Below are 13,912 nucleotides of genomic sequence, written 5' to 3' on the forward strand. Positions count from 1 at the left end.
CAAACTTCTTCCATTTGAGAATTATGGAGACCACTGTGCTCTTGGGAACCTTCAGTGCAGCAGAATTTTTTTTGTAGCCTTCCCTAGATCTGTGCCTTGCAATAATCCTGTCTCTGAGCTCCGCAGGCAGTTCCTTTGACCTCATGGCTTTCGCTCTGATACAGTATGCATTGTCAGCTGTGAGGCCTTCTATAGAGAGGTGTGTGCCTTTCCAAATCATGTCCAATCAATTTAATTTACCACAGGTGGACTCCAGTCAAGGTGTAGAAACAGCTCAGCAATGATCAAGAGAAATGGGAGGCACTGGAGCTAAATTTCAAGTGTTGTTGCAAAGGGTCTGAATACTTAAGCCACTGTGATATTTCAGTTTTTCCTTTTTAATTTACAGACATTTCTAAAATTCTGTTTTCACTTTGTCATTATGGGGTACTGAGTGTAGATTAATGAGAAAAAAATGAATTTGAATGATTGTAGTATCAGGCTGCAACATAACAAAATTAAAAAAAGTGAAGGGGTTCTGAATACTTTCCGAATGCACTGTATATTTGGGATTTCTCAGTGGTATTTCATATCATCAGTTGTGACTTTTGGATCACCTGTGAGAGTCAGGAGTTGGGAGCAGTGTCTTGCAGGGGTTCTGCACCTTCTTGAGTGGCTCCTCCTTCTCTTCCTTATTCTTTAACATTTACATGAAGCTGCTGGGAGAGCTTATCCATTGTTTGAAGGTGTAGTTACCACCAATATGCTAATGATATCCAGTTATACAGCTGGTAATTGGAAACTACCTCTAAGGGAAGCTTGGAGTCGATTGTTCTGTCCATATTATATCCTGGAGAGGGAGATTAAAGCTGCCTATTGGAAGCTATGCAGATATGCATTTTCTACAAGGGGCACCTATCTAGCAATTACAGAGTTATGAGCAGGTGCATAAAGGCACTTGACAGGGATAGGAAACAATTCAGTGACAACTGTAGGAAGCAGGATGAATAATCCCCTCCCATGGACGATCTTCTACTTACACTTCTTACTTCAATCTGTTATGTATAACTCAGAAAGAAATTACTGTAGATACAAAAGATAAGGACTGAATTTAGTATGTGTCATTTACATCTAAGTAAAAAAAAAACATTAAGTATTCTATGTCTATTTAATAATAGAAATTAAGCAACTACAATACAGTGCCCCATAGAAAATCAGTCAAGTTTAAAATACATTTCAGATAGAAGTATACTTCTTTGTTTCACTGCTTTATGTATTTCTCAAAACTTGCTCAGAAATACACAGATTTAGTTATTTAAGGTGCGTGGACACATAATCCACATTGTTTAAATATTTGGTGCATGTAGAAACAAGTCTCATCATCCTTCTGGAAGTGTTAAAGATTATATGCATGTTTAAGACTAGTAGCAAACCCCTATTTACATGGTAACACTGATACCTAATCTATAGGTAGCTGAATGGGTGTTTTCTATTTATTGAAAATGAATAAGACCGTTGAAAGCATCTAAATTTCCTGTCTTTGCAGGCAAGAGGAGCAGACATCCCTGAGATTTCTGGAGAGTTACCTTTGCGGACCTGTGGCAGCACAGCTAGCATGAAAGTGAAGAATGTGAAAAAGTAAGATTTTTTTTTTCATCCTTGCAACTTCAGTGACACTCTCCATATTCTTGAATGTTGACTCCAAGATGCTGATTGACTTGTTATTGGTGAACACATGGAATAAATAAATTAACCCCTGTTGCACAAAGGCAACAGGAAATATCCTTACGTAAACGGAAAGCCTGCCCACGTTTTTTGTCTCCTTCCCCCTACCCTTTTAACCCCTGGAAGCCAAGACAGGCCAATAGATGATTCACAGAAATCCTTTGCTGCTTTATTTTTCCAAACCTCCTTCTATTACAACAGTGGAGATCTCTGACATTAAAACTGCTGATGTCTAAATAGATTAAGGGGTTGGGAGGGAACTGTGGAATTTTATGCTACATCCCAACTGCCAAAGTAACTAACATTAACAGATCTCTATATCAACCACTGTTTAAAGCTGCTTGTCTGCTTTCATGTTCTGTGTCCTCAGTCTTTGGTGCAATGACTTCCACAGGTAAAGCATTATCTTAACTGCAGTCTTGTCATTAGTATGAACCAACTCCACCTCATTGCTTTTGATTCTGATTGCAGATCCTCATATTTAAAATCAGACATCATGACAAGCTTTAGATAAGCTTCCTTAGGTTTATGTTTTCTCTTGATGGCCAGCTAAATCAAAGTATAAACTTTTTATACATGAGAAGAAAATGTGCCTCCAACTTTCCATTAGATGGAAAGTATGGTGAAATGTGTACCTTAGCTATTAGAAATTTGAGACTTTTTTGAACTGAGCTTCACTTCCTTTCCTCGTCTGTTTCAATTCAATCTGTTAGTAGGGTGGACTTGTATTTGATCCATCTTTGGTTCTGATAGAACTTTGAGATTCAGAAGACTGTCCAGGAATGGATTTGTTCAGAACTCTCATCAATCATATGCTGATTCTGCTAGAAAAGCTGATGACCCTGTTTTCTAGTGGGGAAAGACCAGGTGCTAAATCTAATTTTTCTCTTAAAGTCCTAAGGGAAGAATGAATGATGATCTTACACTCTTGTTCACAACCAAAAATATTTGCTCCAGCAGACCAAAACAGTTTCTGCACTGCTAAAATACAGCATCAGCAATAACTGCCATTTTATAACCCCAGGTTAAAGCTAGACAAATGATTAAAATACATATTTGGCTCCCAGATCTACCAGTACGGGATTGATGGACTATAATTTCTTTCACAGATAATTCTTTTTATTTGGGCTAGCTGAAGTTTGTTCATATTTCTTGGTTGGTTCTCTGTCCTTCAACATTCTACCTCTCTTGGCACTACCTTGCCCTGCATACTTCCTTTTCAGGTGTTGGCCCTTTTCAGCTGGAATGTATCCTGTCTTTTGCAAGAGCTGACAACAAATAACACTTGATAATTTGCATTCTTCCTAGAATTTTTTTCTTCACTGCTTCTTTGGGTCACTTAGACTATACTTCACGTTCCGTGGGATTTGGGATGATAAGATATTCTGATGTCAATGTCAGGATAACCTTTATTTTATTATGGTGTCAGATCTGATTTTTGCAGTAGTACGCATCTAACTTGTTACTTGTGTTTCAGGTTATCCTTCACCAAAGGCCATTTTCCAAAGATGGCAGAATGTGCACACTTCCACTATGAAAATGTGGACTTTGGCAATATACAGGTGAGAACGTTAAATCAGGTGTCAAGAAGTGTTGGAAGAGCTGCATAACAAGACTGTTTCATGTGTTGTGTTATGAGATGCTTTGTCTGTCCTTAGCATATATTGTCTAACCTCACCTAATGGTCCTTTTATCTTCTGCCTGTGTTGCAATCTTGTGTTTAATTTATAAACTTCCTGCTTCTTTGGAAGTGATTTATGGATCAGCAAGCTCTATTATGCCTGCCCATTGCACCACATACCGTCAGCCCTGTTTTGAATCCTTAATTTTTCTCCATATTTGAATGAACATGATCTTTTTTATTTTCATACTAGTCATTTGGGGACTAATAATGGAATTCTGTCCCAGTGCTTCATAAATAAAATCAGTTCTCTCATTTCTTAAAAAATATGAGTAGACTAAAGGGGATGTATATATACTGAATCATCTCATAACATTAAAATATTTGCATAATAAAACTAGTGTCAGTAATAAAGAGTCAGTTACCAGATTGAAGCAAAATTGATTTAAATGGTTTATATAAAAGACACAATGAATCACAGTCTAAAAGACAACCATAAAAGCAGTCTTGTAAATATTATCTATTAGTTTTTGATTATTCTTTATTTTAAGCTGTTGCTTTAGCTTAAGTTGGTAACAACCTATATATTTGGATAAAAACTTCATTGAAGAGCTGACCATGTTCTGGTAGTACAAATGCCGAGTGTCAGGCAGTCCTGTTATAGTGAACGGGGAAACCCGTATAATTTTTCCTTTCTGCTTGGTATGTTTTAGCGCATGCTTTCTCACACACACATTTTCTTAAAAGCCAGTTTTTCAGGGTTGGGCTATGCCAAAAGCAGCATAGATTTCAGTGGTTCTTGTTGGGTTGCACAGTATACAGAAAATGACAGATTTAATCAGTGGCTACCATGCAAGGCACATGAACCTATCCTATCAAAATAGTTTCTACAGTTGATAGACTTCTGCTGGTAGACAATAAGTGACTATGTTTATGAAAATATCATTAGCCTACCCTATGTAAGTTTTAGGGCAGGGAGTAGTAATTAAAACAATTCCCTGACTTTAAGCAAAAATCACAATCCAGCATTGATTATAAAATAAATGCTAATGTATTTAGCCATTAATTGTGTGTGGGGAAGTAAGTTATTTTACATTTGCTTAGTGGAGTAGAAAATGCAGAATGGTTACAGGCACTGACTGCTGAAATTGTGGATTAATCTGAGAATTAGGCTTTGCCGGAGAGGTGCTGTATGCTACTGCCTTTTCTGCTCAACTCCATCCAGTTTTGTTCCTTTTCTCCTCCCTCCTTCCCCTTCCCCATCTTTAATTTTCTTGTTTCTGCTGGAAGTGAAGGGAAGTGTGGCTCTGTGTGCGAGAATAGTTTGTATGTGAGAGAAAGCTGGATTGATTGTGAAATAAAGTGTTTTTAGAAATTGGGTACTTTATTTTACAGGCAATTAATTTTAATTAGTTATTAATTTCATTGATGTAACTTAAAATTATGTGCTGGCCCTGTTTGCTTTTGGGGTGTGGATTCTGATAAGCATACACAAAGAAATGCACACATGACACGCACATAAATATGTCACATGGACATTAAATTAAGGATGGACTTCCAGAATTGATTTCAGCTGGAGGCAGGTTAACAAAGTTGGGAGGCTGAGCATTGCGCAGGAGTTTTATTTTTGTTTTTATTCTTTCCAACCCAATGAAATATTGGAAAAAGAATACGGAAAGGGAGTTGAGACTCTGTCCATCAGTAGGCCAACTCTCCAAAAGAAAAACTGGCTTAAAAATTGGGCTGGATTAGGCCAGGAGCTACAAAGGGGGAAAAAAATATCCAGAATTTTTTTTTCTCAGTGTGTCTCTGTGGGAGAAGCAGCTGGGAGAAGATTCAGAATGCTGTTCGCTGCTCCATTCTGAGCACCCCACTGCTAATATATGGGTTGGAAAGAATCCCACAAGCCATCCTTCGCATACTTTCTTCCTTGTTTATAATCTTCTGTTACTTTCTAACTCCTTTCTTTCAGAGTAGTTTTCTTTTTGAGAAAATTCAGTAATTACAAAATAAAATTCTGCTAAACTGCAGAACCTTGAAGGTTTCAACAGGACCTTGAAGGTTTTCTAGCTAATCACAAATAAGACAATGTCTATGCCATCTGTACCTTCAGGGCTATGGAATAGTGTTGTATGAATGCCTTCCCTCATTTTTCCACACAGAAAAGAGCTCCTTTTAGCAGACTTAAGTGCAGAGAGAGGAGCTTCTTCAATTATTGAGACCCCAAGCAATTTGTGACTTTATAAACATCTTGGTAGCACCTTCAGTCTGAAACTAAACTAGGATGAATCAAGATAAACATTTCCTCCCCCTCTAAGAATATCTGTAATTGCTTTGTCACCACTTTCTTAGTACCTTGACCCCAGAGAGGACATTGGCAACTGGCCAGTATTTCGTTTTGTTCCAGGGAGAACTTTTCTGAAAAGCTGACATTATTTCTCAAAAACCTGCTTACCAAACCAAAATTTCCAGTAATGTGACTGTTGAGTTATGTTGATTTTAATATATCAGTCTAAATACCCTGGCAGAGGTTTAAAATGCTTGCTCACAGAATCATGTTAAATTCAATTTGCAAAAGGATAAAGAGACCAAAGGGCTATAGACTTTCCTTTGCTAGAGCTGCAGAAATCATTTTTGTTCAAGCAGAAGTGGCATTTTTGTACAAGAAGTATCTGGTTGACAGGATTAGTGACTTGCTAATGTATTCATATTCAATTAATTATATTGACTAATCAAATGACCTTGCAGTTTTGCTAATGACAATATTAGCTCTACTAATGAAAAAAAATGTCCAGCTCAAGCAGTTGTTATTTGATCCAGATGCTGAAGTTCAATGGGGGTTGGAGGTTTTGGAGGAATTAAGTGTGATGTCTAAGCCAATAACCCTTTTTTAATAGAAACTGGAAGGAAGTTGATGAAATTCATAATAGTTACATGATTTCTGAAGTATGATCTTCAGGGTTTGCCCTGGCAAATAAGGTGAGGCTTCCTACATAGATAGGAAAGTGATCCCTGAAAAGTAAGATATGGGCTCATCTGCATGTCCTGCTTGAAGACATCCCATTTGCCATTTCTTGAGAACAGAACATTACCCTCAACCTGTTGTTGGTCCACTGTGCAGGCAAACTGTGACTGTAGTTTCTTGCTTTTCTGCAATAGTGTTTTTTAAAATCACTTCTGCTGGTTTTTGTTCCAAGGTAAGCTTGCCCATTGGAAGCTTGGCCACTTCAAGGTAAGCTTGAAGCTACTGCAAGCACACACACACACACACACGCACCCGCTCTGACCACTGGTTTTCAGAGCCATTTGCCATTTAGAAGCAGGAGAGCCAGTGTTCTGTATCAAAAAGCCCTCTTTCTCTCTTTACTTGCCAACCATTAGGGAAGAGAGAATGAGAAGTAGGTTCTGTGGACAGCCTATGAGGAAACTGTGGACAGCTTCAGCGCAGAGCTGCTGATACAAGAGTTCTAGTGTTGCTGGGGTGAAGGTACCCACAAGCTCTTCTGCTGGGACCTATGGGCTGCATTACCACTGGGATGCTGCTTCTACCCCACTTCCATTACTGGAGGGGACAGCAGGGAAAGAGACGCTTCAGTTCCCAATACGTGGGAGGGAGGATTGGGCTTGGACAGACCTGCTTCCCATCCTGTCTCCCTTGCTTCCAGTTTTCTAATTCCATAGATCATTGGCACCAAGGGAGGCATTCCCTGCCTTGCCCCTCTTCTATCTCTCCTTCTAATGCAGACAGAATTGTTGCTGAAGCAGAGTAGGGACTGGAAGGACCATCAGCTCTTGAGTTTTGCTTCCCTCATATTTCATTTCAAGCTTTAATTATCCATAATTAGAAGTTTGGCCCAGAGCTGGTAAAAAGTAATAGCCATGTCTGTACAATGAGATCGGCTAATTAGTTGTCTAAAACGTGTAGTTTGATTTTGTCAGATGTTGTAGACTAAATGGGGTTGGAACCAGTCAGTATGACAATAAGACACACCATGTTGATAATTTATTTGATCAGTGGAGTTAAGCGTTAATTGATATAACATTGCAGAAAAAAGGCATGGCGGTAGCAGTTTTCTTTGACTGGAACATCCAAGAAAAGCATTACTGTAAAATGTGCTAGTAACTGAGTTTAGCTGAGACTTTGTATTGGAAGCATCTGTTCTTTCTTTCACATCCCTTTCATCTTCACAACAATTTTGTATAGGCCGTTAAATTGGCTCAGTGAGTTTTATGGCTGGAGGGGAAGGGGAAGAACTGCCTTCTTCATTATATCACACTAAGGTTGGGGTCAAATAGATTTGTAAAATCTCAGAATAACTACAACAAACACATTTTGTGAGGTGCTCTTGTTTGAGGAAACAATTCCAAGTGGCATGCACACTGATCTAAAAACAAAATCAAATGCTCAAAAATTAGGTAGCAAATAGTTAACAGTAAAATGGATTTTTGTTTTGTTGTAACATGAGGGAAACATGTATTTAACAATATTATGTTGTGTCTGAATTGGGACGCTCTTTCATGGGCCTTTAAAAAAAAAAAAAAAAAATCTGGCTCGTCTCTCTAGCTTCTTAGCAACAAAAGCAGAGTTGTTAGCATTCTCCAGAAAGTTGAGAAAAACTCTTCCCATTCTTTATATATTTCACTTGACCTAATTTCTCTTCATCCTGTAGAGAGAGTAAGATTCTTTAATAAAGAACTTCAGTTGGTTGGGCCTCCAGGTCTCCAGGCACCTAATAAGCAGTCCTCAATTTCACAAATGTAAGAAGAGCTGAGAATTTAAATCACCCCTCTTCTCTGTGTCAAAGGACTGGAGCGTGTGCACTTTTGTAAGAGGTTTCCTATAAAGCAGTAGTGGACAAGGGAAAATAATTTATTTCTAGCATTATATGTGTTACTTTCTCAATGCTGAGGAGATATATGCAAGGATATCCTGTTGAAAGCACAATTCCACCCTCTCAAATAATGCCACACTATTAGAAGTAATTGTTCTTTTATTCCTTCCTTGTAAGTATTAAGCTCAGCAAAATGGCTGTTGAAAAAGGCCAGTGATATGAAAGAGAGAAAGCAGGAAAAAGGGATGGAAAGGATGAAAATACCAATACGTGATGATACTGCAGAAAAAATACAGTCAGACTGGGTCATTTAATTTCACTTGAACTCATTTGAGATATTTCCACACAAAATGCATTCGTTGCTTCCTCAGACAGCAATTTTAGTACCTTTCTGCTGCTTAGAAAGGAAGAAGAAGTTTCATCTTGAGTGATTGACATTTTGTTCCCCATTTATAGACTTTTGGCATGCTTTACAATTATAGTACTTTGCATTCTTAATTGCTAAGAAAACTGTGACTCCTGGAAGTGAAGGATAGTTATATGTGGGTTTATATGTAGGAGTGTGATTCATGTTGGTTGCATTCTTGATAAAATGTAGCTAAGTCAAAAGAACTACTGGAAATAAAGAGGTCAAATAGGAACCAGTATATAAAATGCAAGTCATAGAGGAGAGAGTGGAACCAACTGTAAGAGCTTTCATAGTAATGTTGTGGGATGAACAGTAGATGAAGCTGTGAACAAATGCGTCTGTTACTTTCATTGTTCTCTAAAGCTGACCATGTAGACCAGGGCCAAATGATCTCAGAGCACATGCAGGTTGACACAGATGCAGTTGACCATGCGTTGGACCATTTTGGGTTAACATCTTTAAAAAAAACAAGTGGTACAATACAGTTTCATATGATCTAACTGCAATACATCCATTAAGGCAAGTGGCTGCATTGGGTAGCCATTGTGATTTCCAAATGATCTTTAAATTCAGTCCCTAGCACTAATCCAATTTAGACTTCATTGGCATATGGATCATTGTGGCAAGTCAACATCTAGAGTGAGCTGCTGCTGGGCCTACTAGCCTAAGAGATAATTTCTCAGTCCCAGTTTTCTCAGTAAATATCAGATCTAGTAGAAGTTCTGAATGGTGCACATGATCCTTCAAATGGAATATAACACCATCTGTGGTCATGTATAAATGTCTGCTCAGAACAATCTGTTCCTGTATTTAACAGCAGATCTGTCTCATCTGGATTTCTTACCCTATTTCTTTTCATCTGTTCCAAAACTATTTCCTAACATCTTTCATGTGTTTCATGAGTACTACAGACTGCCTGCTTCCTGGGGTGAAGAGCAAGTTATTGTTGGCATTTCAGCCTAAATCTCCAGATGGTGATTAATATCTGTAAATAGTACAGATGGGCACCAGATAGCATGGTTCCAGTCCAGGTGAAACCAGTATAGCATCTCTTCCATTGAACAAATAAAAAAGAGGTGTGGGAAACTATTTTTTTTTTTTTCATTTCCATAAGGAATTCCATCTTTACATCTCAAAATGCCCAGAATATCCTACTTTGTTTTGTTCAACAGCTGGTATCAGAATAAAAAATAAACTTTTCCTCTGCTTAGAGAAAATGTGGACTACTGGATCCTTTTCAATTCAGCATATCATTTTTGTGATGTTAAGTTTTGCTTTGCATATGTATATTCTAATTATATTTAAGGAATTAGAATACATGATTTATGTTTCTCCGTAGAACAGAAAAACTTCATTCTTTGTAGTGTACTGCCACCCAGTGTTGAGAAAGCAGATAACTATTCCATAGAACTAGCTTTAATACTACTTCTTTTGGATTAAGACTTAACTGGTCTCTAAAAGCGGTTAGTGATGGGGTTTTGTTTTACTTTTGCAGAAAGAGAAGGAATGGCATGATTAATATAATCACAGTCATGTTAATATAGGATTACAGGTAGCACTTGGAGACTAAAGACGGGCTGAAATAGATGCAGAACAAATTTCAGGTTGCATTGAGGGGTACTAATATAAAAACATAGTTTCTCTTTTGAAAATTAGCTATAAATCTGATGTTTCTTCCTCTAATTTTAAAACTACACTCATCTTCTGCATAGCTTTTTAGAGCCCTTGTCTGCAATGCTTTATCTTCTTCCTTAATGAGAACTAAAGGTTTATTCATTTGCAGTGACTTCTGCAAAGCCAGCTAATAATAATTTATGTGAAAATAGCAAGTGTTGACAGGTCTGAAACATCAACAGAAAGTCAGGATTTAAGTCTTGTCATCAAATATTTGTTGCTGGGATTGAGTTCCTATATGCTGCTTATGATATATGGGGATAACTTTCAGATAGGCAAAATTTAGTATAAGAAGGTCATGCTGCCACTCACCTTTTATAGACCATTAAATACGTGAAGTGTTAATAAGTGCTGGACATGCAACTTGTTCTGGGTTTATTGGGTGGGTTGGGAGGTGATAGAAATTGTAAATCAGTTTATTTCGGTATTACATCTTTTGCAAATATACTGTGGCAGCCTATCTCAGATTGAGATTGTCTCTTCAGAATTTTACGTATCAGCTTGATGTGCTTGTGGATACTAAACCATTAATGTGATTGACTGCTTTTTGGCTTCATAAAGTATATTAACCATTCTGGCTTAATATTATATGTGAATGAGGCCACTGTGTCCTCCTTGCACCAGGGACTTTCTCAGAGTTTTATTCTGTTATCCCTACTGTTTTGTTGGCAGCCAGTCAACTGCTTTCCCCTTATTGACCCTTCTAGCAACGTTCTTCTCTAAAATGCTGCTGGTTCTGAGGGACATGGTGAGGCATATGGAAGCAACTTGAATGTCCTCAAAGCTTTTGTAAATTAAGTCTCTGTACACAGTTGCTGAAGCTAGACTGGCAGTGGCTGCTTTTCCCCAGAAGAAGCTGTTGGGATATGGGGAACTACATGCATTAATCAGCTTGGGGAAAAATAATTGAGGTGCTGCTTTGGCATCAACACTTACTTTGAGCAGAATAAGAAGTTGTTTTTGTGGGTGACTTGTACTAATAGCCACGATCCAATGACAAGGACTAGGTGAGAGCTTTATGTAGTTGCTAAAAGCTTTCATGGCAGGCATTCTCTTTCAGGATGAACTGACAAGTTCCCTTTTGAAGGAAAGTCTTCTGTGACTCTTGAACAGCCAAAAGGAATAAAGGGAAATGTAGCTTGCCTTTTCTTCATGGTGGTGAGCTGCTGTGGGTGTTCTTTATTTCATAAAGGTCTCAAACAGTTGTCTTCCTTTGTGCCACAAAATATAGATATAGATATAGATAAATGTTATGGCTAATTATATTTCTCTGGCTGATTCAGTTTGTGAACCTGAACGTATCTTTGCATATTTTGCGAGCTTCAGGGTTAAGTTTGGGGGTGATAGGTTTCTGACAGTGTTCCTTGAATTTTGGTTTCCATAGTGATGAGACAATAATTAACCTCAGAGAGGATCAAGAGAGTGTTTGCACTGATTCTACTAGACCCTTGTGATGGAAAGTTGCTATTACTGTAGATGGGAGCCGGTAACTGGCTGGATGTAGTTGCTGGAAAGAGGTTTAAGAGTTTAATAGCTCTTGGAGATGCATCTTATACAGCATTGTGAAGCACAACAAAACATTTTAGACTCTAGAGAGTGGCAAATTCTCTTTGTTTGTATGGCTAATATACTAAATGAATTCTGGTACTGAATTTTGGTGAATATGGAAAGCAGTACCACAGAAATAGTAAATTGGTCATCACATAAGCATTGTTGTCATGGTGATAAGCAGGCGTATATCCTGCATCTTACCTCTGCATATTGCTTTGCATTCATTATTCTGCTTACCTGCTTATCTTTTTTTTTCATGTCCAGTTGATGCTTCTTTTCCTCAGTGCAAAGAGTCATGTTAATAAGCAATTTTGGCTGACACCTTTCAAGGGCAAAGAAATATTATTAAGCATGCCCTGTAGACATACTCCCACAGATGTGTCATTCAGATCCTCCTCCTTTAAAGGACCATATATATGTGGCTGCTGAAATCTGAATAATATTTCCAGTGGAAATAGGGCTAGTTCATGGGCTATAATTTCCTCCATGTTGAGCAAGCTGCACGGATAAAATGATTTATGGAGTGTTTGTTTGCATAAGTATGTATATACGCATCCCATGCCTTTCACCTCATTTGGCTTTCAACGTCTCTTAGAATTGTAATCAATAACAAAGATGCAAGATGAACGTGAGGCAAAGTGGATTATGTTAGAAGCCAATGAAGGCATAAAGTCAGTAGCAATAAGAAAGCAAGATGAAGTTAACATTATATATAGGATATAGAGAGATGAAGGGTCATGCAGGTTAACATGAAGTGAGCAGATAGCATAATGTTGATATTTTAATATCTTGCAAATAGGTAACATTAATATCTACGAACCAAATTTCTTTTGGGCAGAATGAATCAAATGACTGGATAGAAGAAATAAATGTAGGATCAATAAATGTGATTGCCTGTTTGCTTTATCTAGGACAAAATAAGTATCAAGATTTTAGATTGATTTTCATTGATTGATTTGATTTGATTTGATTTGTTAAGGCTGCCTGACTCCAGAAATACTCTGGGTGGCTTACAATATGTCCAATACATAAGATAAAAACACAACTAACTAAAACATAATTGCCCAGGCTAAAACAACATTCCTAACATTCAAAAAGATTTAACAGGGGCTCTACAAACACCTAACCCTAGACCTGAAAACAAAGCTAGGTTGTAAGTGACTTCCAGATCCCAGATATTTGTTGGGTTAAGTCAGAGGACTACAATGTAAAGAAACAAAATTTCCATTGATACTTTAGGATGTTCTGTTATCTAATCTCAGTGGGATAGTGATCTATTTTAAGAGTGATTCATTTATTCATGAGCTCTAAATACTGAATTACTAATGATTTCTCATTTGTTACTAAAATCCTGGCACTTGCTTTGCCTTATATTGGTTTAAAATATCTGAATGTAGTTCCTCATTAGGTGGGATTGACAGTGGGAATCTTGTGAAATTAGGCTTGCTTCCTGATAATTGCAGTCCAGTTCCCCATCATCCAGGACCACTGGCCATTCTAGTGGTAACTGACAGGATTTGAAATCCATCAGTGTTGCTGATACTTACCCTACTGACAAATTTCTATCTGAAAGTTTGCTAATAATGAAGTTTATTTATTTTATTTATTTATACATAGACTTATCCCCGCCCATCTCCCCACAGTGGGGGACTCTGGGTGGTTTACATCAAGTTAAAACAATAAATACATGATTAAAATTTATAAAAAGTACTTCCTCTCACAGAGAGGAGAGAAGTACTTCCTCTCACAGTTTTGTTTCTATCAGTTCCAGGGAATTTAGTTCTGAATGGCAGGTTATCTGAGGGGTGGTCTCAGTGGTCACTGAAGGATGCAGAAAGGTTCCAGTAAGCACCCAGTGGATGATTGATTTGAATCAGTAGCTAACTTTTGGCTGTAGGCTTTTATATCTGCTAGGTGGCAGCTAGCCATTTAGGCAACTTTGGGTGACCTCAAAAAGCTAAGCAGGATCAGACCTAATTAGTATTTGGATATAATTTTATTAAGTATTTTAATTACAATAGTAAAAACTAATACAAACTGAACTTAGAGAAAGAGAAGAGAATGGAAAGAAAGAATAAAAAGTGCAGGAAAAAAGAAAAAGAAGAAAAAGAAAAGAAATAA

General features: G+C 37.6%; 1 protein-coding gene across 1 annotated transcript in view; it reads left to right on the forward strand.

Annotated features, from left to right (window-relative positions):
- Positions 1-13,912, forward strand: part of ARHGAP32 (Rho GTPase activating protein 32) — a 152,922-nt gene that overhangs the window by 63,158 nt on the left and 75,852 nt on the right. Inside the window, exons 3-4 of the mRNA XM_007425400.4 lie at positions 1,526-1,617; positions 3,182-3,266. Coding sequence (XP_007425462.1) covers positions 1,526-1,617; positions 3,182-3,266 — 177 coding nt within the window. The remainder of the gene's footprint in view (positions 1-1,525; positions 1,618-3,181; positions 3,267-13,912) is intronic.

The sequence above is a fragment of the Python bivittatus genome, unplaced genomic scaffold (assembly GCF_059951505.1).
Source record: "Python bivittatus isolate LINGU-HERP-01145 unplaced genomic scaffold, Pbiv_v1 ctg000320_np1212, whole genome shotgun sequence".
NCBI lineage: Eukaryota > Metazoa > Chordata > Lepidosauria > Squamata > Pythonidae > Python > Python bivittatus.